The sequence below is a fragment of the Lutra lutra genome, chromosome 5 (genome assembly GCF_902655055.1).
Source record: "Lutra lutra chromosome 5, mLutLut1.2, whole genome shotgun sequence".
NCBI classification, from domain to species: Eukaryota; Metazoa; Chordata; class Mammalia; order Carnivora; family Mustelidae; genus Lutra; species Lutra lutra.
Window position 1 is genome coordinate 33,743,995 of NC_062282.1, and position 25,605 is coordinate 33,769,599.

Sequence of the window (25,605 nt, forward strand, 5' to 3'; positions counted from 1 at the left end):
CAGTCAGTTAAGCATCTGCCTTCAGCTCGGGTCATCATCTCAGGTTCCTGGGATCGAGCCCCACATCGGGCTCTCCATAAGCGGTGAGTCTGCTTCTCCCGCTCCCTCTGTGAGCTTTCAGTCACAAATCACAAAATTGCATACTGCTGTTCTCTTCCTCTAATGGTAGTTTTCTTAGATATGAGGCCTGTAATAGCTGCAGCCTTTTCACAGTCAGGCTGAGGGTAAAGCCAACATACAAAAAATGCAGAGCCAAAAGATTTGCAGAGAAATGGAGCTAGGGCTGCTGATTTAAGTCAGCACTGAAGCCTGTCCTACCTCTGGGATTCATTTTCCAAACCATTTATTTCCTCATTGTTTAGATTGTAGTTGATTTTTCTGAGAACTGCAGTCAAAATTATTCTACCTAATAGCGCCTGGGTGGCTCAGTGGGTTAAGCATTCCACTTGTGATTCCGGCTCAGGTCATGACCTCATGGTTGTGAGAATGACCTCCACATCTGGCTCTTTGGTGAGTATGGAGCCTACTTAAGATGCTCTCTGTCTCTCCCCTCTGCCCCTCCCCTTCTACAGTGTCCCTCTCTCTCTCTCCCCCACCCCAAAAAGTTAAAGTCCACAATCTTTAACATGGCATCAGAAGCCTTGCCTGATATGCCCCTACTAACATATACCCATTCTGTATTTTTTTTTTTTTTTATTGTGGGCAACAGAAACTGACTCTAGTTTCAGGATAAAGATATGGGAAATTATCAAGAAAAAGTTGAGTAACCAAGATTTAGGGAGCCAAAGAAACCCAAGTCCTCCCCTAGGAACCTCTGTAGCAGCAGATGGATTTCTCCCTGGAGCACTGACATTAGTATGATTAGTCCTGTCTCTGTGCTTCTCTCTTTAGTGTTTCAAATTACCTGGAGAAAGAATCTGATTGACTTGGTTTCTGTTTCCGATTTTTACCTCTGGATCCATCTATTATCTACCATTCAATCTATCTCCACAAAGGCCCTTCTGTCTTGTTTATTACCATACACCTGTGCCTGGTATCGAGTAGGTGCTCATTAAACACTGAATTAATGAGCAACTAATTGAATAAATGAATTGGCCATGGCCAGAAGATGGGGTCAATTAACATAGATATGGCCAACAGAAGCTCACTCCAGGGTTTGAAGTTTATTTCCATGGTTATGAGTGGGGCATCCACCTTAAGAGATAGTCTTAAAGCTCATCTTGTTCCACTTTCCCCCTCACACTAGGACCATTTGGCTTCCTTCCATTCCTCCAAACTGCCAAGCAATTTCCAAACTTAGAGTCATTGCATATGCTGTTACTGTTTTGGTTATAGATTTATTGACTATGAGCTCTAAATTTATCCTTTTTTGCCTCTTCTATGAGAAAAATGAATGTGAATGAGCCGTTTAAGTATTTTTTGGTAACCTGATACGATGTTAAACATTGTCAGTAGAGGGAACTAGAGAGACACTGCAAGAGACAAAAAATCTTCCTGGTCCAAAATTTTATTAAATTTAATTAATTTCCTCTTAACTAATTGGATTTTATCCAATTATATATTAGCGATGAGGATAATGGTACAAATAGATCAATCATTTATTTTGGAAGATAATTTGGTAGATTCATAATGAGTTATTAATTTCTTTGAGAAGTTTTTTAAATCTAGCATATTTTTACAGGTTTTTTTAAAAGTAAAAATAACTTATAAAGTTGGAGAAAATTACTCATATTTTCTTTTTTAGGGCAGGGGTTTTTTTGGCTTCAAGTATTTTCTTCAGTGCCTTTCATGGTGGGGCTGGCTGTTACCTGTTTATATCTATGATGAGACACTCTTCTTCAGATGCTTACTTTGGTATGGTCTTGCACAAATCACAAACTTGTGTACTGTAGGGTTTGGAGCAGTTCACAGTCAAATTCTGTCCCATTTCTTCATCTGGAGATGAAGGGCTGTACTATATGCTCTCACATCCCTTTCAACTCTCTGAAAACAAGCACATACTTGAGTTATCGGTTGAGCAATAATTCCCAGTGTCAACTATGCTTTCTACTAAAAGTCCATGGTTGTTGAATGAATTACTGGAATTGTAAATTTATTTAAAATAAACACCGAGGTGCCAAATGTTTATTAGAGTTTTGATTCTTTAGCCATACTGATCATAAAATGCAACCTTCCTGGCCTTTACATGCATTACAAGAGAGTAATATACTGACAAGATAACACAGAATCTTAAACTAATAAACATCTGAATACTTATGATTCCTGTCCATCCCCTATGTTTAGAGTGAACTGAAGGAGAAAGAAACTGTTATAAAGATCAGCTAAGAAGCCACTGTGATTAATCACTTATAAATCACAACACTATCACATTCCCTATTTTTAGTATTGCCTATTAAAGAAAAACTATCTTTCATAAAAAGATAGAATAGAAATTTTTCAAGATGTACTTTGTCCAAATGAAAAACTAAACACGAGTTAAGATTTGTTTGGCAAGAGGCAAGAATATAGAAAATGAAAAGTAGAAATTAGACTCCTAGACTAAGTGCTTTAAAATTCATTCTTGAGAGGATGAACTTCACACATAATGAGCACATTGAGGGTTGAGATGTGTGGCAATGGAACTTTTTGTAAATGCAAAATTTTGGTACTACTGGACGCGAGACGGTTAAAGTACATTAATACGAGCCAGCCAACGCAGTTCAGAAATAAAACAAACCCAGGTGCTAAAATTAGGATTTGGAAAAGGGACACTCAACAAGCAGACTAGGAACGCCCACTAGTGTTTGGAGCTCTCCACCGAGACACACAATAACCCCTTAAAGACTTTTATGTGCCGCAAGGGGGCTGTCAGGCTTTCCATTTCTGACCAGGAGGTTATAATCATTTTATTTTAGGCAACGCCCTCACTACAAGGCCAAATGAGGACAGCCCAACTTCTAGAGCTTCCCGTCTGCCCTACAGACCACAGCTGCCTCGGGCCAGAGACCCAACAGCAAGATCCGCCAGCCAACCACCTCCAGCCAGTCGCATCCACCCTTTCCTCCCAGCGCCCGCGGAGAAAGCTGGCTTCCCATTGGGCCAACGTGAGGGCGTGGACAGCTCCCCGATTGGTTTAGAGGAGGGGGCGGGAGAGAGGCGTACTCTGACGTCATGCTCGCCGTTAAGATACCTCTTGCTCCGGATTATGGGAGGGAGGTCGAGTCAGAAAGGGAGAAAATAAACGATAACCACATTTACCGGCCAGTGCAAGCCCTCTTACGGAGCGGGGGTTCCTTCCCACCAGCCGGGCGAGCTCCGCCCTCACGCCCCGCCTGCGCCGGGAAATCAGGTGACCGCGGGCTGGCGCAGTCACGTGGTTGGGGCGCGCCCGCCCGTTGTGGCCATGGCGGCCGCTGGTTCCAGTGTGGTGAGGCGAGTGGAAGAGCTCGGGGACCTGGCTCAGGCCCACATACAGCAGCTTAGCGAAGCCGCCGGCGAAGATGGTGAGGGAGCCGAGGAGAGGGGGGCGGGCGGGCCGGCCATAGTTCAAAGCTCGCACTCTATGGCGGTAGAGGCTGGAGGCTTCGGCCTGTGGTCAGTATAGTTCCCAGACCAGAGCTCCCCAGGGTGTTGGGCTTCTGACCCTCACTGCAGGGTCGGTTGTCCACCTCCAGGAACTCACGTTCCGTTATGCTAGGGCATTTGCGTCGAAACTGCATCTTTTCATAACCCATGACAACCGCTTACATCTCAAATCCGTGCTGCTCGTCTTTATCTTGCTAGCGACTGGGAAAAGGTTAAGATCTGGATAAAAGTATAGAAGTTTAAATGAGTGTTTGAAGGTGCCTGGTAGTACACAAATCAGCAATGGTTGTTTTGGATGCAGTGAAGGTAGCTAGACCCGCCTAACAGTTCCACTTTTTCATTGCTGCGTTATACATTTCTTCTGTTTTGGATTCTGAATCCAACTGTAAATAGTATTCTACGGAAGAGCTTTACATTGGTATAGTTTAGATGGTTCTTTCATATACTTCATCTCAATCTCATAAGGCTCTGTTAGCATTAGAACACTTGTTTGGAAGCGTCTAAATGGTTTTCTTCGGACAGACTGGCTTAGAGAATTACCTGGACTGTACTTATTATTATTATTTATACATTTATTTTTCTCGACTTTTAGTTTTACGTCCAATTCTCTTTTATTACATTTCAGCTTCCTATAGGTTCTACATTATTTTCTTTTTGAGTTTTGAGTCATTATGCAGGTAGGTTTTTAAATTTTTGTGGACTGACTCATTGTCATCGGACTCACAGGAAAATAGTAGTGAAACATTTTGCCAGATGATGATTGTTGGTGAATTTATTGAGTAGGGCCCAAAACGAAATGGCTCAGGTGAAGATTATTTGCTGAATTATCTTTTCTTAGGAGTATGTTCTTAAAAACGGACAGATCACCCTGAAGCTCATTTCTTTTTTGGTACATGGTAAGCGTATCCCAGGGTTCATCTGAATAGTTTTTGGATTGTAGTGGCTATTACCAGAAAGTGAATCCAGATTACCTCTAAATAAACTGTACAGTGATCTCCACCCCACCCCCGCTCCATTTAAACCAGTCTGAAGAGATCAAAGAGTGTTTTTATTCATTTATCACTGAACCCGAAAGCCATTTTCATTTTCCCGTGGAAGAGTTCTTTAATCCAGACTAGAATGAGCAGTGGAAGTAAAAGTAAAGTGCTTTATATTTTTGTTGGGAGATTTTATTTTTAAAGATTTTATTTTATTTTTTTTAAGATTTTATTTATTTGACAGACAGAGATCACAAGTAGGCAGAGAGGCAGGCAGAAAGAGAGGGAAGCAGGCTCCCTGCTAAGCATTGAGCCTCATGCAGGGCTCGATCCTAGGACCCTAGAATCATGACCTGAGCTGAAGGCAGAGGCTTTAACCCACTGAGCCACCCAGGCACCAAAAGATTTTATTTTTAAGGAATCTCTACATACAACATGGGGCTCGGACCTATAACCACAGGATCAAGAGTTGCATGCTCTACCGACCAGTCAGGTGCTCCTTGTTGGGACACTTTAAAGTTGTGAAAATTTACTAAAATTAAAATGATAGTGATCCATGTTATGAGCCATTAATCAGTATTAATAGCAAGATATTTTTATTTTACGAAGTTTAAATAAAACGTGGTTTCATGTTTGAACTGAACTTGGCGTTCTTTGTTTTTAAGATTTTATTTATTCAAGAGAGAGAGAAATCAAGAGACAGAGCATGAACAGAGGGGGAGAGGCAGAGGAAGAAAGAGAAGCAGACTCCCCACTGAGCAGGGAGCCCAGTGAGCTTGACTCCAGGACCCTGGGATCATGACCTGCATGGAAGGCAGATGCTTAACGGACTGAGCCACTCAGCTGCCCTTGAACTTGAAATTCTTTTCCACACAACAAAAATAATATTCACTCTGGGCGCCTGGGTGGCTCAGTGGGTTAAGCTGCTGCCTTCAGCTCAGGTCATGATCTCAGGGTCCTGGGATCGAGTCCCACATCGGGCTCTCTGCTCAGCAAGAAGCCTGCTTCCCTCTCTCTCTCTGCCTGCCTCTCCGTCTACTTGTGATCTCTCTCTGTCAAATAAATAAATAAAATCTTTAAAAAAAAAAAAATAATATTCACTCAAAATGTGCCCGCTAATGTAACAACTATGTATTTTTATTAAGTTATAGGGATTGATAGTTCCTATTTTCTGCTTCAGATCAGATTAGATGGAATGTGGCTACATATTCCACCTAAGAATACTCTTTTTATTACTGAATCAATTTTTGTTTTTTATTTCTCATTGTACAAACATGCTGTGTTTACTATATGGAGGTATGCCATGAGATGGACTTTTTTTCAGGATTATGTAATAATCACTTGTCTGTCCCTTGCCAAGTGTTTCTTTGACTGAATGGTTCTGGTGAAAGTATTGCATTTTATAAAAGTTTGCTAAAATGTGAGCCATTATCCCCCCTCCACTGTACTTATGAGTTTATGTGAGCTACTCCTTCAGCAATGGTTTACTGAATTCAATGCAAGTCTTTACATTTAAAATAATCTTGCAATTTAAAAAGAAAATACCAACTCAGTTTCTAAAGAAGCACAATAAGGAGTGCCATGTTCCATATAATTTCACTTCACAGTAGTCTTTTTTTTTTTTTCAGGGTTGTATAGATGCTACTTCTGGGCTGTGGAGGGAGGGCAGTGCTAACAAAGTATCTTTAAGTTCATGTGAATAGTGGACTTTAAAAGCAATCAGAGGGGCAACTGGGTGGCTTGGTTTAGCGTCTGCCTCGGGCTCGGGTCATGATCCCAGGGTGAGTCCCACTACGGGCTCCTGTTTGGCAGGGAGTCTGCTGCTCCCTCTCCTTCTGCCCCTGTTGTCTCTCTCTCTCTCTCTCTCCCTCTCTCTCTCATGCACTCTTTCTCTCAAATAGATAAATAAAATCTTAAAAAAAAAAAAAGTAAAAGCAATCAGAATCTGATTTAGATACAGATTAGGCCTCACCTAGGAAAACTTGAGGTCATCGTATGATTACCAGCAGATACCACTAAAGCTGGTAATGCCTTTACTTCAACAGTGACAGCTTAGCTATTTGTATTTACAAATGTATTACATTTTCTGTCCATTGGCTAGTGTTGGAAAGGGTTCATATTTCAGAAAGGAAGCACAGAGGGGCAAACTCAAAGACTTCAGTATCTTAATGGTGGCCATGTCTAAATTTGACATGAGATGGTACAGAGGGTAGATACCTAGCACCTTGGTATGGACACTTTGTAGGTTAGGGAGGAAAAATCCATAAGAAAAAGTGAAACCATAAAAGCAAAGGGAATATGACATTAAAGAAAAGGGAGAAAGTGGACAATGTAGAGGGGAGAGAGGGTGAATTGTTTTTAGAGGACATATTAGAATACTCACTTCCTTCTTTGAAAGAATTAGGTAATTTTTTCCATTTCTAGGTTTTTAAAGGAATAAAATATGCAGATAGATTATATAATTTTAATTAATTGTAACAGCTATTACATATATAAATACACAGACACGGGATAAAGTTATAATTGCTCAGCTTACATTTTGTGAGGCATTTGATTTAATCATGTTTTAGAAAATTCATTTATGAAATTACAAATTCAGTGGAAGCCCTTTGTGTAGATTTATGTATATTGCTTGTACTATTCCAATAAAAGTTAAATTTATTACTTAAACATTGTGTGAACATCATAAAAGCAGCATCATGAAAATGAAAATACAAATTGCATTTAAGAAATGACAACTGAATCTAGAAGTCCATTCTAGCTCTCCAGAATAAATTACCATGATAAATTTGTTAAGAAGGATTAGGCATTATGACATTTCATGTTTTTTGGGGTTTTTAAAGATTTTTTCCATTTATTTGACAGAGAGACAGTGAGAGAGGGAACACAAGCAGGGGGAGTGGAAGAGGGAGAAGCAGGCTTCCCGCCGAGGAGGGAGCCCAATTTGGGGCTCAGTCCCAGAACCCTGGGATCATGACCAGAGCTAAAGACAGGTGCTTGAGGACTAAGCCACCCAGGCGCCCCAGTACTTCATGTTTTACAAAGATATTATTAATACCATGCTGCTTCAGTGCTATAACATAGTATCATTTCAGGTACACTTTTTTCTCTTTAACATTTGAAACTATATGAACTAATCTTCACGTTTTTATCTTTTACAGATCACTTTCTAATTCGGGCCTCTGCAGCTCTAGAAAAATTGAAACTTCTGTGTGGAGAAGACAAAGAATGTTCAAACCATCAAATCTCTAGAACTTTACACACAGGTACTGAAACAGATGTGATTTCTGACATATTATGGAGAAGATTGCCTATATGAGATGACTGACTCCGAAGTTTAGATGTGGCAAAACCAGTTTATTCTCTACTTAAAGTGTTTGACTTGGGGGGTACCTGGCTGACTCAGTTCGTAGACCACGCAGCTTTTCATCTGGAGGTTGTAAGTTAGAGCACCATGTTGGGTGTAGAGATTACTTCTAAATAATAACTTTAAAATAAAACAAAGTGTTTAATTTTTGTCAAAAAGACCTGTATATATAAACATATGGACTTGAAATTTTGAGGCATATACAAAAAAGTAAGAGTTATTATCTAATGTATTAGGGAAAAAAATCTTGGAGATCACAGAATTGCTTCTCTTTGTATATAATTAAACCAATTCAATACATGCAATTTCCAAGTTCGTGAAGGTTATTAGGAAAGAATGAAGATCTCTGTCAAGTCCCTGATTATTTTTTCCCCCTGAATTTATCTTTTCTTAGGATTTTCAACATAACTCTTCTGCAAGTGTCATGTAGGTCTATAAGATTTTTCTGTGCCCCACCCCCATTTTTACTTTAAAATTCCAGTGACTTTGTGGACAAGACCTATTTTCTTGTTTTTTTTCAAACACTGCTGAAGCAAGTTGACATTAAGAAACATAATTCCATTATGTAACTAACATTCCTGTAGCACTTTATAGTTGACAGAGTGTTTCCCATGCTCTTACATGATTGCGAAGATATAATAAAGATGAAGTGGTTATAGGAACTAAATTTAGATAAGCTTCCAAAGTACACACGTGTAGCACTTAGGTGCCTGGCACTCTGCTTTCTGTTAGGAAGCTGGGTTCTGCCTTCAGATATCATGGTTCAATGAGCCTATAAAAACTGTACTCACAAACCCAAAGGCCCGCTGTTATTTGACAGAGCTTTGCCTGGCTTTCTTTCCCTTGGAAGACTCCGTGCTTGTTTCATGTCTTTCACGTGGGAGAGTTCTAAACATTTTATTTATTTATTATTAATATTTTTTTTAGTAGGCTCCATGCCCAACATGGGGCTTTAAACTCATGACCCTGAGATGAAGGGTCACATGCTCTACTGACTGAGCCAGCCAAGTGACCCTAAATGTTTTAATTTACTCCTAAAGATAAGATGAAAGGCCTAGAGATATAGATTTAAATTCTCTAGGCTTCCTTGGACCCTAATTTTGGTTCTGAATCAACAGGTAATTATCCATAAGATAATGATCTTGCCCTTTGTGGCTTAAGCCTTCCAAAGAACAACACTTAGCAATTAAGTAATCCTGTGTGCTAGTTCGTGTTCTGTGTGCTTTACAGATGTTAATTCATTTTATCCTCAAAGCAAGGAGCTTTGAAAAGCAATTTCTTCATTTACCAACAAAAGAAAGTAGTCTTGACCTGGGTTAGTTAGGTGATTAGTGGTAGAACTCAGTTTCCTTAGTCTTTGTCCAATAAATTAAAAAAAGAGAAAGGGGGGCACCTGGGTGGCTCAGTGGGTTAAAGCCTCTGCCTTCAGCTCAGGTCATGATCCCAGGGTCCTGGGATTGAGTCCCGCACTGGGCTCTCTGCTCAGTGGGGAGCCTGCTTCCTCCTCTCTCTCTCTCTGCCTGCCTCTCTGCCTACTTGTGATCTGTCTGTCAAATAAATAAATAAATAAAACAAACTTTAAAAAAAATTAAAAAAAAAAAAGAGAAAGGGTTGGTTAGTTTTAAGGTACTTAAACAGAGAGAGCACCCCTGTATTTAGGAATGCTAGGGATTTGGTGTTTAAATTGCATAATGTTAGTGATAATGCTACCTTTATTGGGTGGCAGGATACATATCACCCAAATGCTGGTTCCGCACTTGAGGAAACAAATCCTTTGAAGATTAAATATGTAAACTAGAGCTATTGACCTTAAATTGATATAGCAAGCATTGAGAAAATGTTCAAGAAGTATTATGTGTAAATTGCAAAGAGCATAATAATTTTATTTTTCATAATTATATCATATATGATTAGCTTATCCAAAGTCTCCATTCTATTTATTTATTTTTTTGAGAGAAGCAAGATCATTAATTCAGTATTTTAGTAAAATACCTATGAAGTTTCCTATAAAGTGCATCTGATTATATTTTTCTATATATTTACAGATTCTTTACATATACAGATAATATTTTTTAGACATTTTTCCTACTTTTCAAATATAAATATTGTGCTGAAGATTTAACTGTCTAATAAAGCATCTGTATATGTAAGGTTAAACTGTAAGAATTACTCATGTTTTTATGAATATTCTTTTTTTTCCCTTTTATTTCAGGCAATTTTGGACATGACATATTTTGAGGAGAACAAACTAGTAGATGAAGATTTTCCTGAAGATTCTTCACAGAAAGTAAAAGAGCTGATCAGTTTTCTTTCAGAACCAGAAATTTTAGTTAAAGAAAATAATATGCATCCAAAAGTAAGTTTTGCAGTCCTGTAAATTATAGTGAAATGGTGCTGATTCTTGCTGTATTGCTCTTCAGAGTCTGTAATTTTTCCTCCGGAATGTGTGTTTGTCTCTATTTTAAATTAAGATTAAAGGAGGGATATATGAGAGTTTAACACTTCAGACCAACATCATAACTAAAGTATCACATATATGTTTCAGAATATTTGCATGATGGAATTGTGTTGGAATTGATGGTGCCTGATCATTTTCTAAACACAGATATTTGCTGTTTCTGTTCCCTTTACTTTTGCAGGTACTGTTTTCCCTAAAGTCCCTAGTGATCTAATTACCACATCTCTTATGTCCTTTTTACAGTTCTCATCCCCCTGAACATTTGCTCCTTTCCTTCCCATTGATTACCCCATCCATTTGGGGTCCTGCAGGCTCCTCTTCATGTCTCAGGGCCTTGCTCTTATTCTTTCCCAGGCATCTCCCCTCTCTCCCATCCTGGAAGGATAGGCCCTTGCCAAGGGTATCTTCCTCATCTCTGACCCTCTCTGTTCTGTCTTTGCTTCATAACTTGTTCACATGCTTTTCGGTGTCCTGTTTAGATGATTCCAAGATTTTTATCTCTAGACCCAGCTACTCTTTTAAGCAAATAATTCTTTAACTGCCTGCTGGCTCTCTTTACCTAGGATATTTTTTTTTTTCTCTATGTGTTTATCAGGGGATGCTAACTGTGGAAACACATAATCCCAAATTTTAAATGATATATCATAGTAAAAGTTTGGTTGATTTATTTTTTTTTAATAGGGATAAAGAATGAAATCACAACGGCCTCATTTTAGAAATCTTAACTCAGGAAATAGCCTTACTTATTTATTTATTTAAGATTTTATTTATTTGAGAGGGAGAGAAAGAGTGTGTGCACATGTGAGGGAGCAAGAGTGGAGAGAGGAGGGGCGGAGGAAGAGGGACAAGCAGGCTCCTGGTTAAGCAGGATGTGGAACTCCATCCCAGGACACTGGGATCATGACCTGAGCTGGAGGCAGATGCTTAATGCACTGAGCCACCCAGGCGTCACTAAAAGTTCGATTTATTAAAACTGTTTTTTTATATATCTTCATTATTTTATTCTAGCAGTTGTACAGATAAGTGTGATCTTGTTTCAGGTAACATATTTCTGAAAAGTTACCCTTTTTTAAAATTATTTTTTTGAGATATTGTTGACATACAATGTCACATTAGTTTCAAGTGTACAAGATAGTGATTCAACAGCTCTGTATGTTATGCTGTGCTCATAAGTGTAGCTACATCTTACAAGGCTATTTCAGTACCATTGTACCTTTTTCCCCTGTGACTTAACTCATTCTATAACTGGAAGCCTGTACTCACCTTCAACCATTTTGCCCATCCCTCTGGCAACCATCATTTTGTTCTCTGTATTTATGAGTCTGATTTTGCTTTTTGTTTGTTTTTTCATTTGTTTTGTTTTTTTAGATTTCACATGTTAGTGAAATCATGTGGTATTTGTCTTTCTCTGTCTTACTTCCTTAGCATGATACTGAGTCTGCCCATGTTGTCAAAAATGGCAAGATCTCATTCTTTTTTATGGTTAAAGAATAATCCTTTGTATATATACACCACATCTTTACCCATTTATCTATAGATGGACATTTGGGTTGCTTCCATATCTTGGCTATTATAAATCATGCTGCAATAAACATAGGAGTGTGTGTATTTTTTTTCAAGTTAGTCTTTGTTTTGGGTAAATACGCACTAGTGGAATTACATACTAGTGGATCCATCAGTGGATCAGATGGTAGTTCTGTTTTTAATTTTTTGAGGAACCTCCATATGTTTTCTACAGTGGCTGCACTGATTTATTTACCCACCTACAGTGTATGATGGTTCCTTTTTCTCCACATCCTTACCAACACTTGTTATTTCTTTCTTTTTTTTTTTTTTTTTTTTTTAAGATTTTATTTATTTATTTGACAGAAATCACAAGTAGGCAGAGAGAGAGGAGGAGGCAGGCTCCCTCTCGAGCAGAGAGCCCGGTGCAGGGCTGGATCCCAGGACCCTGGGATCATGACCTGAGCTGAAGGCAGAGGCTTTAACCCACTGAGCCACCCAGGCGCCCCCACTTGTTATTTCTTGTCTTTTTGATTCTAGCCATTCTGATAGGTACAAGGTGATATCTTGTTGTTTTGATTTGCATATCCCTGATGGTTAGTGATGTTGAGCATCTTCATGTGCCCTTTGGCCATCTCTGTATGTCTTCTCTTGAAAAATATCTGTTCAGGTCCTCTGTTCACTCTTTGGTCAGATGATTTGTTTTTTTGTGTGTGTGTTAAGTTGTATATGTTCTTTTTTTTCTTTAAGATTGTATTTATTTATTTGACAGACACAGATCACAAGTAGGCAGAGAAGCAGGCAGAGAGAGAGGAGGAAGCAGGCTCCCTGCTGAACAGAGAGCCCGATCCGGGGCTCAATCCCAGGACCCTGGGATCATGACCTGAGCCTAAGGCAGAGGCTTTAACCCACTCAGCCAGCCAGGCCCCCCAGTTGTATACATTCTCTAATGTTTTGGATATTAACACCTTACTGGATATATCATTTGTACATAATCTTCTCCCATTCAGTAGGTTACATTTTAATTTTGCTGATGGTTTCCTTTGCTATGCAGAAGCTTTTTATTTTGGTGTCTTTCTTTCTTTCTTTCTTTCTTTCTTTCTTTCTTTCGTATTTCTTTTATGTTTATTTTGCTTTTGTTTCCCTTGCCCCTGGAGTCATACCTAGAAAAGTTTGCTAAGGCCAATATCAAAGAAATTACTGCCTGTGTTTTCTTCTAGGAGTTTTATGGTTTCAGGTCTTACATTGAGATTTGTGATCCATTTTGAGTTTATTTTTGCTTATGGTGTAAGAAAGTAGCCCATTTTCATTCTTTTGCATGTAGCTATCCAGTTTCCCCACACCACTTATTGAATGAAAAGTTATCTTTTTAATTAGATTATGAAAAACTTTTATTTTAGATATATTAGAATTAGCTACTAATTAGCTACTACTATTTTGTAAAAAAATTTAAGTAGGAATAGTCATTTTAATTTTCATGTAGCAATAGATTTCTATACTTCTGATTCAAAGTAAGGCATTCATGTGTAAGTAGCTAAGTAAAGGGCCAATTTTGTGAAATGAAAGTTTTCTGAATTGCTCAATATTTTGAAATTAATTTTGATTTTTACAGATGCAAGGTTTCTTTTTTTAGCTATGTCTTTGTTGTTTCAGCCCTGCGATTTGCTTGGGGATGAACTCCTGGAATGTCTCTCTTGGAGACGGGGCGCCCTACTCTATATGTATTGTCATTCTCTGACCAAAAGGAGGGAGTGGCTCACAAGAAAATCCAATTTGCTTAAAAAGGTAAAAGGGCATTTCTTATACATTTTTGATCATTAACATTTATACGTTTCAAAAAGCTATCCTTGATGTATTAAGAAAAGTGGTGGAGTCAGTAGTCTGGGTTTATAGTCCAGCTCTTTCACTTACTAGCTATGTATTCTTAAACAAATTGGAGTTATTGTGAAGATGAGATAAGATAATGTGAAAGCCTTGCAAACTGGAAAATTCTATGTGCTTTTTTTAAGTTTTGAATTTTTATTTTTTAAAATACAAGCTAGACAGTCTGTATTAATTTCTAAGCATATTTTTGGCCTGAAGGAAACAAACTTGGTTGTGAACCTCTCTGTCAGCAGATCACTCATAAAGAACCACCGTGACCCTGCTGCTAGAATACTGTAGCCCTCTGATTCATCTTGGCTTTTCTGACTGAACAGTAAATCTTAGTGTTAAGTATCACTAGGAAGTCTAACTTGAGTTAATTGTACACATGGTTTATGTGGGCCTGGAAGTGAGAGGTCACACTTGATATAAGAGTTTGATCATAATCTTTCTAAATTATAAGTGCATACATATTTTAATAAATTATTGAACTCATCTTTATTATCTTTATCCTTTTTTTCCTCTGATTACATTTTGGCAAGAATATTACTGAATCATGTGTTCTTGCTTAATTTTTTTTTTTTCTCCATGGTTTTTTGCTAATTGGAGCATTTGGAAGGTTACATTTTTATAAAAGTGTTTGGGGTGGTGGGTCCTTCTACCATTGTAATATAATAACCATAAGATAGGTCTACATCTTAGCCAAATTTCTCTTGAGTAAAGAATGGGTGGAAATTAGCATTTGAAGTTTCTACAGTTCTGCATGTAATACTTGTAATTCTTTGACTTTGACTTTCATTTAGTACCTTATTGATGGAATCAGTTACTTGCTACAGATGTTAAATTATCGGTGTCCTGTCCAGTTAAATGAAGGAGTTTCTTTCCAAGACTTAGACACAGCTAAATTACTGAGTGAAGGTAATGTGCTCTCTTTTTGAAGTTTTAAAAAATTTTAAGAAATTTGGGGCGCCTGGGTGGCTCAGTGGGTTAAGCCGCTGCCTTCGGCTCAGGTCATGATCTCAGGGTCCTGGGATCGAGTCCCGAATCGGGCTCTCTGCTCAGCAGGGAGCCTGCTTCCCTCTCTCTCTCTCTCTCTGCCTGCCTCTCTGTCTACTTGTGATCTCTCTCTGTCAAATAAATAAATAAAATCTTTAAAAAAAAATTTTAAGAAATTTATTAGACTTAACTCTGATTTAAATGAATTTCAGGTTACATTATATACCAAAAAATAATAAAAGGGCCTTTAAAAAATTTAAATATCTTCTCCTATAATACAGAAAACTACTGCTAATCCCTTTCTAGCAATTCTGGGAGAATTATATATCATGTTGCCCTGTCACATAAAAATGGTCTGGAGCTGGTTATGGCATCATCAGGTTCCTACCTTTTTCCTCCATCATCTTCAGAACTACAGCTTATGGCCTCAGAGGGAGGCACTTTATATAGACCACCATGTAAACGCTTCCCATAGTTGTGCAGCAAGACTTCCTGTTGAGGATACTGCATTCTCAGTGTCTCAGGATGCTCTTGGGGCTCCTTTCTTTTTCTTTCTTTATTTTTAAAGATTTTATTTATTTGAGATAAAGAGTGAGAACAACAGTCAGGAGACAGAAAGGGAGAAGCAGGCTCCCCGGTGAGCAAGGAGCCGGACACAGGACTCAATCCCAGGACCCTGGGATCATGACCGGAGCTGAAGGCAGACGCTTAACTGTCTGAGCCACTCAGGTGCCACGCTAGAGCTCCTTTCACCTCACCTACGTTTCAGTCTATAGAATGGCAAAAGGATGTTTCTTTCAGCGAAGACTAAAAGAACAACCTTCTTAGAAGTTTCTGACACTTAAACGTCCACCTGCATATCACTGGCAAGAATTTAATCACATGACTTCATACACGTACAAGGGAACCTGGGATGTACTGGATAGCCCTTTACCTGATATACTGCCATCCCAAATAAAATTATCTCTTAACTGAGAAAGAAAGGAGGAATGAGTATAGGGTGGCAACTGTTAGTTCCTGTCATAAATATCTATGCACTTAAAAATGTTACGGTTTATATTCCAGCTCTTTTACTTGCTATGTATTCTTAAACAAATTCGAAGTATTGTGAAGATTAAATAAGATAACATGAAAGCCTTGCAAACCCAAGTGATGCTCTCATTCATCACTTGGGTTTTAGACTGAGGTGCGAGAGGGAAGAACCACTTATTTTTATCATCTTTTTATAAATGGAGGAACTGAGGTCCTAATAAGCCAGATGATCTGCTAAAGGTCACATACCTGGTGAATAACACTCCACTATATGCATAAATTGTCTTATTCTTCCATCTGAAATCATGATGGGGAAATATCAAATATGGGGAAGAAGAAGAAAACTTAGGGAAAATTCTATAGTTTAATTTTATAAGTATATTTTTAAATATTTTTCTTTGTTAGCTTCTATAGGCTTTTCCATTGAAAACATTGTTTAGAAAAAACATGATTTAAGTATCATTAACACACAACTGGCTACTGAAAGTTATTACTTTCAGTTAATTCAGGCAAGTAGTTTGTCCTAAAAATCGTGAATACCAAGTGCCATTCCAGTGGGCATGCTATTTTGACAAACATGGGGTATTTTGACATATTTGTAGGAAGTATTTCTTTCAGATAACTAGTACAATGATTAGCTGCATTGGCAATGGCCTTTCTAAAATCTTACCCACCCACATGGATTGATAGAAGAGAAACAGCAGGATTGGCACCAAAGCCTACTTAAAATGAAAGAAAGTAAGAAGATCACCAATTTCCCTTATTCTCCCATTTCTAGTCATAGGGTAGGATACTTTTATCGCCTGGAATTTTCTCTAGGATATTTTTGGTACTGGTGTCTTCTCTCTCTCTCTCTCTCTCTTTTTCTTTTCTTTTTTTTTTTTTTTTTTTTTAAGATTTTTATTTATTTATTGAGAGAGAGAATGAGCGAGGAGAAGGTCAGAGGGAGAAGCAGACTCCCCGTGGAGCTGGGAGCCCGATGCAGGACTCGATCCCGGGACTCCGGGATCATGACCTGAGCCGAAGGCTGTCCAACCAACTGAGCCACCCAGGCTTCCCACTGGTGTCTTCTCTTAACTCATAATTTGATTGCACTAGCCCCTAGCTTCCACTGCTTCTTCAACAGAAGAATCAAGAGTCTTTCCAGGAAGAAGGAACACATATCTGTTCCCTAGCACTTTTGCCATAGGGCTAGGTCCTCTTCTGGTGTTAGCTTCTTGCTGTCATCTAAAGCAGTTTGCTTTTCCCTACTTCTTTTTCAAGACGTAGGTTAGAAGCTAGCAAGCCTGTCTTTCACAGGCTGAATTACTCCTGAAACGCCAGTAGAGAGGGGGAAGCATAATTCTGAATAATCCTTAATATTAATTTAAAAAGTTTATATGAATTACCAAAATATTTTTGTGGCCGGATCTTAATGATAATTTACCCAACTTTAGGTAAAACTCAAAGCACTGAATACTTAGTATGATTGTTATTTCTTTTTCCAAGATGAGATAATTATTTTGTCCTCTGAACATTACTTATATGCCATTAAATTTTCAGCTTTTAAAAATTACCAAATAAAGTCTTCAGTAATCCTCTTTATGTCATTTCTGAGCCTTATTCTTCTGTGGGCCCTTGTAGAAATAGCCTTGTCAGAATAACCCTGGAGTCAAGGGATTAAATCAAAGTACTCCTGAGCTTTGCACACCCTTGGTTTATGACCTTTTTCATACCATCGAGGACCTCCCTGGTGCCTTCTCAGCAGCATTTTTGCGTAGCTTACCCCAGAACTTGGGATTTTAGATCCCCGAAAGAAGCAGCTCTGAACTACCATTACTAATTGCCTGGGTAGCTTGTTAAAAATTAAGATTTCTGTGTACCCCCTGCAGGGTCAGTTCAATATATGGAGTGTGAAAATTTGTTTTTAAGAAGCTCCCATAATCGGCCTGGGTGGCTCAGTGGGTTAAAGCCTCTGCCTTCAGCTCAGGTCATGATCCCAGTGTCCCGGGCTCTCTGCTCTGCAGGGAGCCTGCTTCCACCTTGCTCTCTCTGCTGGCCTCTCTGCCTACTTGTGATCTCTGCCTGTCAAATAAATAAATAACATCTTTTTTAAAAAAGGAAGCTCCCATAATATGATGCGCCAGATTTTAGACATCACTCTTCCTAGTGGATATCAATCTGGCCACCTTTTTTTTTTTTTCCCCTTCCTATAGAAGTCTGTCTGCCCCCATTCTCACTTCATGGGTTATTCTCCTCTTCCCTACCTGCATCTCCCATTATCACATGTGTTTTACCAAGTGCACTGACTTGCATAGTGCAAAGTGGAATGTTTTATTGAAAACCATGCAGAGTATTAAGAGAAAAAATATTGAGTGGGTTAGGCCTTGCCTTTGGCTCAGGTCATGATCTCAGGGTCCTGGGATCAAGTTCTGCATCGGGCTCTCTGCTCAGCGGGGAGCCTGCTTCCTCCTCTCTCTCTGCCTGCCTCTCTGCCTACTTCTGATCTCTCTCTGTCAAATAAACAAATAAAATCTTAAAAAAAATATCAAGGAAAGTTCATAGGAACAGAAACTCAATAGCTGGAGAGTAGTGGAATCCTTGGGGAAGTTGAAAGGGAGAAAGTACCTGATTTACATTGTTCATCTCTTCTGTTGATACTTATCAGCAGTAGCTTAGCATAGTCTCTGGATCAGCATCACCATAAGTGCTCCGACTTTGTGAAAAATGCACATTCTAAGGCTCAACCCTATACTTGAATCTGAAGCTCTAGAGGTGGGGGTACAGCAATCAACATGTTAGCGTGTCCAGGTAATCCTAATGTAGGCTCAAGTTTGGGAACCACTCTTTAGCATATAGCCATTCATTCTCTCTAGTAACATTTTTTTCACGGTGTACCTGTGTCCCCTGTTCAGCAGTCACTCCTTGTTAATAAAAAGAATGAGGCTTAGACTTGGGTGCAAATTGGATCCCATATGTCCCCTAGGCAAACACTCCTCTCACCCTTCCCAAGCGGCTTCACTTTGTGAGACATACTTCTGTTCCTCCTCCCAAAGCTCTAGCCTGCTTAAAAGTTCATCCTTCCCTCTATTTTTGTTTCTATCTTTTTATTCCCCTCTACCATTCTTTTTAGGAATAACTAGACAAGGTATAGGATCACAAAAATTAAAATGACATGCATTCAACAAAATGCCATAACTGATACAAAATATAATTCTGAATAACATCTAATGCTTCCTCTCTGAGGTTTATGATCTCTTAACTAAAGGAATAGTGAAAAGAAATGGTTATATTTATTAATATCTGTATATCATTTACAATAACAAATGTTTATACTTAAACATAGTATATAACACTTTTACAATATGTATATAATGTTTTATTCATAGAAAGCATAATTAATGTAGAGTAGCCTATCATTTTCATGAACATAGGCTTCAGATTCTGCTCTTAAGTGACTATTTCTTTTATTGATGGTTTAACGAGTCATCTCTCCTGCTAAACCTGTTTTTCTCTTGGTGGTACTAGAACCTCAATTTGAGGTGAAGTGAAGGGGATAACTGTAGGGACAAATTCTGAGACTAAAAAGCTTGCAGTAGATTCAAGACAATAGAGACTATGATAGATTTGAATGTTGGATATTTCTTCTATTTGTATATCTCTGGTACCATCATAGTCATTTCTGATGAGCCATATTAGGTGAGCAGCTGAGATTATGATACTCATTCATGTGAGGTAAAACTTTTCTAATCATACTTTAGAGTAAATCATTTATTTGTATTCTAGCAGCTTCGAGAAGTTAATGTATCATAATAGCATTTTATGGTTTCTAAAACTCTTTTATATATTTTTATTTATGTATTCCTTAAGACAACTCCATAAAATAAGGGGTTTTTCAGGTTTGCAAACCTAGGCTCAAAGTTTTCCAAAATCATAGTCAATAATTTATACCCAAATCTTTTGATTCTAGGTCTATATGTCTACCAAATGAATATACTTAGTGTGCCATAAATATTTAATTATATAATTACTTTATTTCATAATAAGAATGCTTTTAATTCTTGATGGCAACCCTACATTGTATTCCTTTTTTTCTGGGAATATAAAGTATCTTGGATATAATTTAACATCTTTCATAATTTAGAATTATATGGCCTCCTAGGGTTATATTTATGTATGAAAGTTTCTGTAGACTCTTAGAGAAATACAGGAGGGGGCGCCTGGGTAGCTCAGTGGGTTAAAGCTTCTGCCTTCGACTCAGGTCATGATCCCAGGGTCCTGGGATCGAGCCCCACATCCGGCTCTCTGCTCAGCAGGGAGCCTGCTTCCTCCTCTCTCTCTGCCTGCCTCTCTGCCTACTTGTAATCTCTGCCTGTCAAATAAAATAAATAAAATCTTAAAAAAAAAAAAAAAAAGAAGAAATACAGGAGGTGTAGAATACTTGACTGGAACTGTATTGCTGATCCTAGAATTTATCCCAAAATAGAAGTTGTGTTCATGGATGAGATTCAGGGAGTCTCCAAATACTCTGAAATTTTATGGAGAATTTGGGGTATATATTCCAGGAGAGGTTCCATTGATTATATTAGCTTCTCAGAGAGGGCCTAAAGAGAATCCCTAAAGGTTAAGAACAAGTGGTCTAAATAATTATTTTTAAAAAATTCTCTGACAGTACCCTGGGTGGGTGCGGGTGATGGACCTCTTTTATAAGTAAATAGAGAGAGATGCCAATTACATAAGAGATGTATTAGTGATAATTCGGCTTTTCTTGGGTAATTGTTAAATGAAGAGGAAAAATGCTGAATGACATAAAAGGAATTGATTAGAGTTTAAGTAGCCAGGTTATCTTTTTAAATGTTTAAATTCTAATTTCTCAACCTAAATGATTTTCCCAGGAATATTTAGTGACATTCATTTGCTGGCTATGATGTACAGTGGAGAAATGTGTTACTGGGGATTGAAGCATTGTGCAGATCAACAGCCAGAAAATCATGAAGTGGATTCTGGTGTTTCTGGAGCAAGCTACACAACACAAAAAGAACCTCTGGATTTCCGAGAAGTAGGAGAAAAAATTTTGAAAAAGTATGTATTTGTGTGTGAAGGACCCCTGAAAGAGCAAGAATGGAATACAACAAATGCAAAACAAATTTTAAACTTTTTTCAGCATCACACTAACCAGTAAGTTATCTATTCCTTTTCAAAGAGGAAAACAAAACAACCCATGAAATGGAAAAGTTCCAGAAAAGAAGACATCTTGACACTGTTTAAGAATGTTACACTACATAAATATACCCAGCGTGGTTACCTATTTTTAATGCCATCACCATTTTTCATTATATATTTTTAAATCTATGAAAGAACGATTCTTTAATGTTTAAGATGGCATGTATGTTATTCTAACTCAGCCTGAACTGCAGATGTTCTATAACTAATAAGTAGGAATAGAGTTTAGCTTTATAAGTTTTTTTAATTATTAGCTTTTTTGTGACATAAATTGACCATTTTAAATATCTTCAGATTATTTTAAAATCTGTCTTGAAGTTTGCTGTGCTTCAGAGATTAAAATCAAGTCACCTCATCGCTTTAGATATATTCTAAAGATGTAAAAATTGGCAAAATAAAAAATTATGACTAGTATTCAGACTCCATTTCCAGAATAGATAAATAATGAAAGGTGCCACAAAAGAAATGTGTCATTTTTTGTTTTACCATTACTCATGGCATTTACAATTTTTATGCTATTGGGCATTATGTAAAAATTTTCAAGTGATTTTCCAATTTTATTTAAAAGAAAATGGATGGTTTATCAAATGAGTAATGAAGATGAAATCAGGTTAGTCCATCATTAACTTGTATGTATTTAGAGTGCCCCTTTTCATGTGTATTGAAATTTTAATATTTTTGTCTTTAGTAGTAGAGATGAGTGATAAAGGCCAGAGAACCTAACTTGCTATCTTGCTTATTGTCTACCTCAACTCCTATTGTCATCTTGGGATGATCTAATAATTTGCTGATATCCTTGACTTCTGTACCAGTGACTTCATCACATTCCAGGAACTTAACTCCCATGGCTACACCTGAATGAATATCACCATCCTGAGTTTTTCTTTCTGAAATCTTAAATTTCAGTAATTGATGATAATTCACATCTTTCCAGCTTTTCACTTTCTCATTTTTACTGATTTTTCTTTCTCCTTTATTTCTATTCTATCTCTTTAGCTTCTTCACAGCCCCTTCTCTTGACTGTTCCTCTTTCTCCTAAACCATCAGCCCCTTTGAGATTTTCTTCCTTCCCTAACCAGCCTCAGCCTAATATGGGATACTAGGGATACAGATGAAGTGCTCTTCACAGTCCCTTCAAGTCCACTGTCCCCTTGTCCTTCAGTCTGACCATTCTGCAAGTGTCAGTGTTGAATTAATCCTGTCACCCACCTTTTCTGGAATGCTGCATCCCATGTGAAGTACATGCAGCCGTTGAAAGTATAATCCCTATAAGTATCTCAGCTTCAACTTTAGGAGAGCCCTCAGTACAAGCCTGTTTGTTTCTGGTGTGGCTCCTCTCCTTTTACCATGGTGACTAATCTAAACCTCTCACTTTCCTCATGAGGTCCTCTGTCCCGTCCTCTCCCATAGCATAAGGCTCTTGGTCCTATCTTACAGAAATTTAAGACTATGAGGACTTAAACTTCTATTTCTTGGCTTTGCCCTATTCATTTTCCCCATTTTTAGAAGGAAAGAGATTGCCTGCACGCTGTTGAAAGCCAGTCTCTGCCTTTCCTCATTTCCCCTGGGGCTTCTTTTTTTTTCTGCCTACCTTTTAGGTATTACTTTTCCCTGGAGGTCTATCCTTTTTCTCTTTATCCCTCTTCTCACCCTTTTCCTTTCTCTCTCTCTCCTCTCTTTTTTTAAACTTACTCTTAGGTGATGTCATTCATAGCCATGGCTTCTTCTGACACCTACAATGTTAAGCTTATATCTAGACTTGCAACTTGAATCCCAGCTTCTGCTCTCTGAGCCTTCTTTCTAAATGCCTATTAACATGTCTTCACTTAGATAATTTTAAATTCATATGTCCAAATAACTAACCCTCATCTTTATCTAAAATCTTTTTTGGTTCATGTTTTTGGTGGTTTTGATCTTTCACAGTGCAGGGCAATAAGGAATGACATAATCTAGTTCTGTCCACATTCCCTGTTTTATCTCTGCAATGTATCCTGTGTAATCACGTCCTAGTTCAGTTCTAGTCCAGTCCTCAAACATTAATAACCCAGGCTCTTTTTTGATAATAGGAACATTCTGATAGAGCATCTTGATATAAGGAAAATGTCTCCCTATCTCTGCCCCATCTTTTCGCTTAATCTTATGCAACTAAGATTTTTATTTAACATTGCTTTTCAACAAGTTTTACTATAAAAATGCCTTTGTGCTTTCTAAGTATAAAGATTTACATCATTTTAGTGTGATTTTAAGAACCACAGACCACCCTCCCCGACTCTTTTTGGAGCATCATAATCAGTTGTTAATTAAACAGGTAACACTGCTTTATAGTTCTTTATGAGTTGGTGAACTCTGTATTTTAAAAAAAAATTATCTATACACTGTACTTAATGAATGGTAGGCCCTTAGTATTTTTTTTTAATTAATAAGAGACATGGTTCTTAAGTGCCGAACACTGCACAAAAGGGTTGCTGCTATTGGATTCCAAACTGCCATGCCCTTTATACCAGTGGTTGACAAGGCAAATAAGGAATTACTCCTCAGGGGAGTAAAGTATTGTATAGATTTGGAACTTGGGAAAACCATAACTTTCTCTTCAGAAATGGAAATTTCCATTTTGCCTTCATGACCCTTGTGAACCACTTGGGTTCCTCACTGATTGGTATAGTTCTGAGGGTGCTACTGGGTGCTTTTTGTACTTTTACATCCCCAACAATTGGAGAATAATTTGTAGACCATAGCAGTTATAATGCTCTTAACTGTGGTGTATTACAAAACAAGGAACAACAGATTTTTTTATATGTTAAAGCCTAAGTAATTCTATTTCATTTAGAATGAAGTATCTTCAAGATAACAGATAGTCTGCATAAGGGAAGCAGTATAATTTCCTCATCACTAATTATTATGTGCCTACTACATGCCAGGTTTCATCTTAGGCATTGATGATACAGCTTTGCAAAACACCAATTTTTTGGAGTTTATATTCTAATGGAGGAAGTTAACACATTTAACAATAATTTTATAGTGTATTAAGTGGTTAACACTATAAATAAAGCAGGGTAAAGGGCTTGTTACAATCTGGAAAGTAGTACTGTATTATTTAAGGTGGTTGGGAAGGCACCTGTGTACTTCACCATTAGTGTTGTCAAATTCTGACCCTTTGGTTAATATCTTGCCATCCAGTACATTCAAAAAGGTTTTTTCTGATTCAGTTCTGATTGCAGAATTAAGGAATGAGGTCATTACTTAAGACCTTTTTACTTTGATTACATTTAAGGTGTTTTCTCCAGTGTAGGCTTTACTCATGAGTGAGTGATAACCTAAAGGCCTTATTGTGTTTCTTACACTGTTTATTACACTGGGGGTTTCTCTACATTTTGAGTTCTCTGATGGTTACAAAACTTAAACTCTGTTAAAGGATTTTTTCATAATCCCTTAAATTTGTGTGGTTCTTTCCCAATGCAAATTATGATGGTGATGATGATGATGATGATGATGGTGATGATGTTAAGTAGGCTTTAAAACTTAAAGGCCTGTCTGCTTTGTGGCATTTATACGGTTTCTGGCTACTGTGAATTGTGTGATGTTGATTAAGGTGTAAATCACGACAAGACTTTCCCTCATACCTTTGCATACAGTAGAGTGAGATGAGTTATGGCTAAAACCCTGCAATAAAATTACATTCCAACTTTTACACTCACACTGTGGATTCTGTGATGTTCATTAATGTGGGAAATGTGTCTAAAGGTAATTCTCAGATTTATTTTAATGGCATTTTTAAAAACCCACAACTGGATGACATGCTAGTTTGGATTAGTGTCACTTTTCTCTTGCCATCTTTCAGGATTCTGTTCCTGGCTCTAATAAGGATACCTTATCTGCAACAGAATCCAGGATTCTGTAGTTCTCTAGTGTCACTTCCTTGTATTATTTTGACACAGTATGAGATAGTATGTTATTGGAAGTATTATATTAAAATACATTTAATGTATCTGCAATTAAAGTATTTGTTATGTATTCATGCTGGTGTTCTTTGCTGTTTTTTGTTTTCCTACTTCTAGTAGAGATTTCCAAATTTTTTGGAGCATCTAAAATTTTTTTAATAAAACCATATTCCCTATTGTATCTTGTTCATTTTCTTTTATATCTGAGTGTTGTGTCAGAATGAAAACTTTGTGTCAGTTTACATTGACATCTGAATATTATTTCTTATGGTTCTAATAACTTTCAGACAAGGTAGTATAGTGGTTAGGTATATGGCCTCTGGAACCAGAGATTTGAGGTTGATTACTAGCCCTGTCATTTCCTAGTTACGGACTCCACATAAGTTATTTATCTTTTCTGTTCTTAATATCCTATATTTAACAAAGGAATAATAATAGTACCTACCTCACAGGTTATTGAAGATTAAATGATTAATTAAAGATTAAAGATTAATGTTCAAACTGCTTAATTCAATTGGATTAATTCTTAGGATGCTTAGCACATCTAAGAGCTCAAAATAGTTATTATTTAACTTAGTCTAGTTCTATATATCAGTTAATCATGCTGAAAAATATAATACTCATCAGCCAGAATAATTGAGTGATAATGTGGATGTGTGTATTAGGTAGAAATGGTGATGGAGCAAGACTCATAAATTGGTAACT

General features: G+C 37.6%; 2 protein-coding genes across 2 annotated transcripts in view; one reads left to right on the plus strand and one right to left on the minus strand.

Annotated features, from left to right (window-relative positions):
* The window catches only part of OXCT1 (3-oxoacid CoA-transferase 1), a 343,538-nt gene that overhangs the window by 140,595 nt on the left and 177,338 nt on the right, over window positions 1-25,605 (minus strand). The window lies entirely within an intron of this gene.
* On the plus strand, window positions 631-25,074 carry RIMOC1 (RAB7A interacting MON1-CCZ1 complex subunit 1). The gene is given in 9 exon segments (XM_047730976.1): window positions 631-1,823; window positions 2,895-3,083; window positions 3,245-3,482; window positions 7,703-7,778; window positions 7,780-7,807; window positions 10,121-10,264; window positions 13,523-13,654; window positions 14,536-14,650; window positions 20,635-25,074. Coding segments are annotated over 9 exon segments (1,212 nt in total). The 5' UTR covers window positions 631-1,820; the 3' UTR covers window positions 20,922-25,074.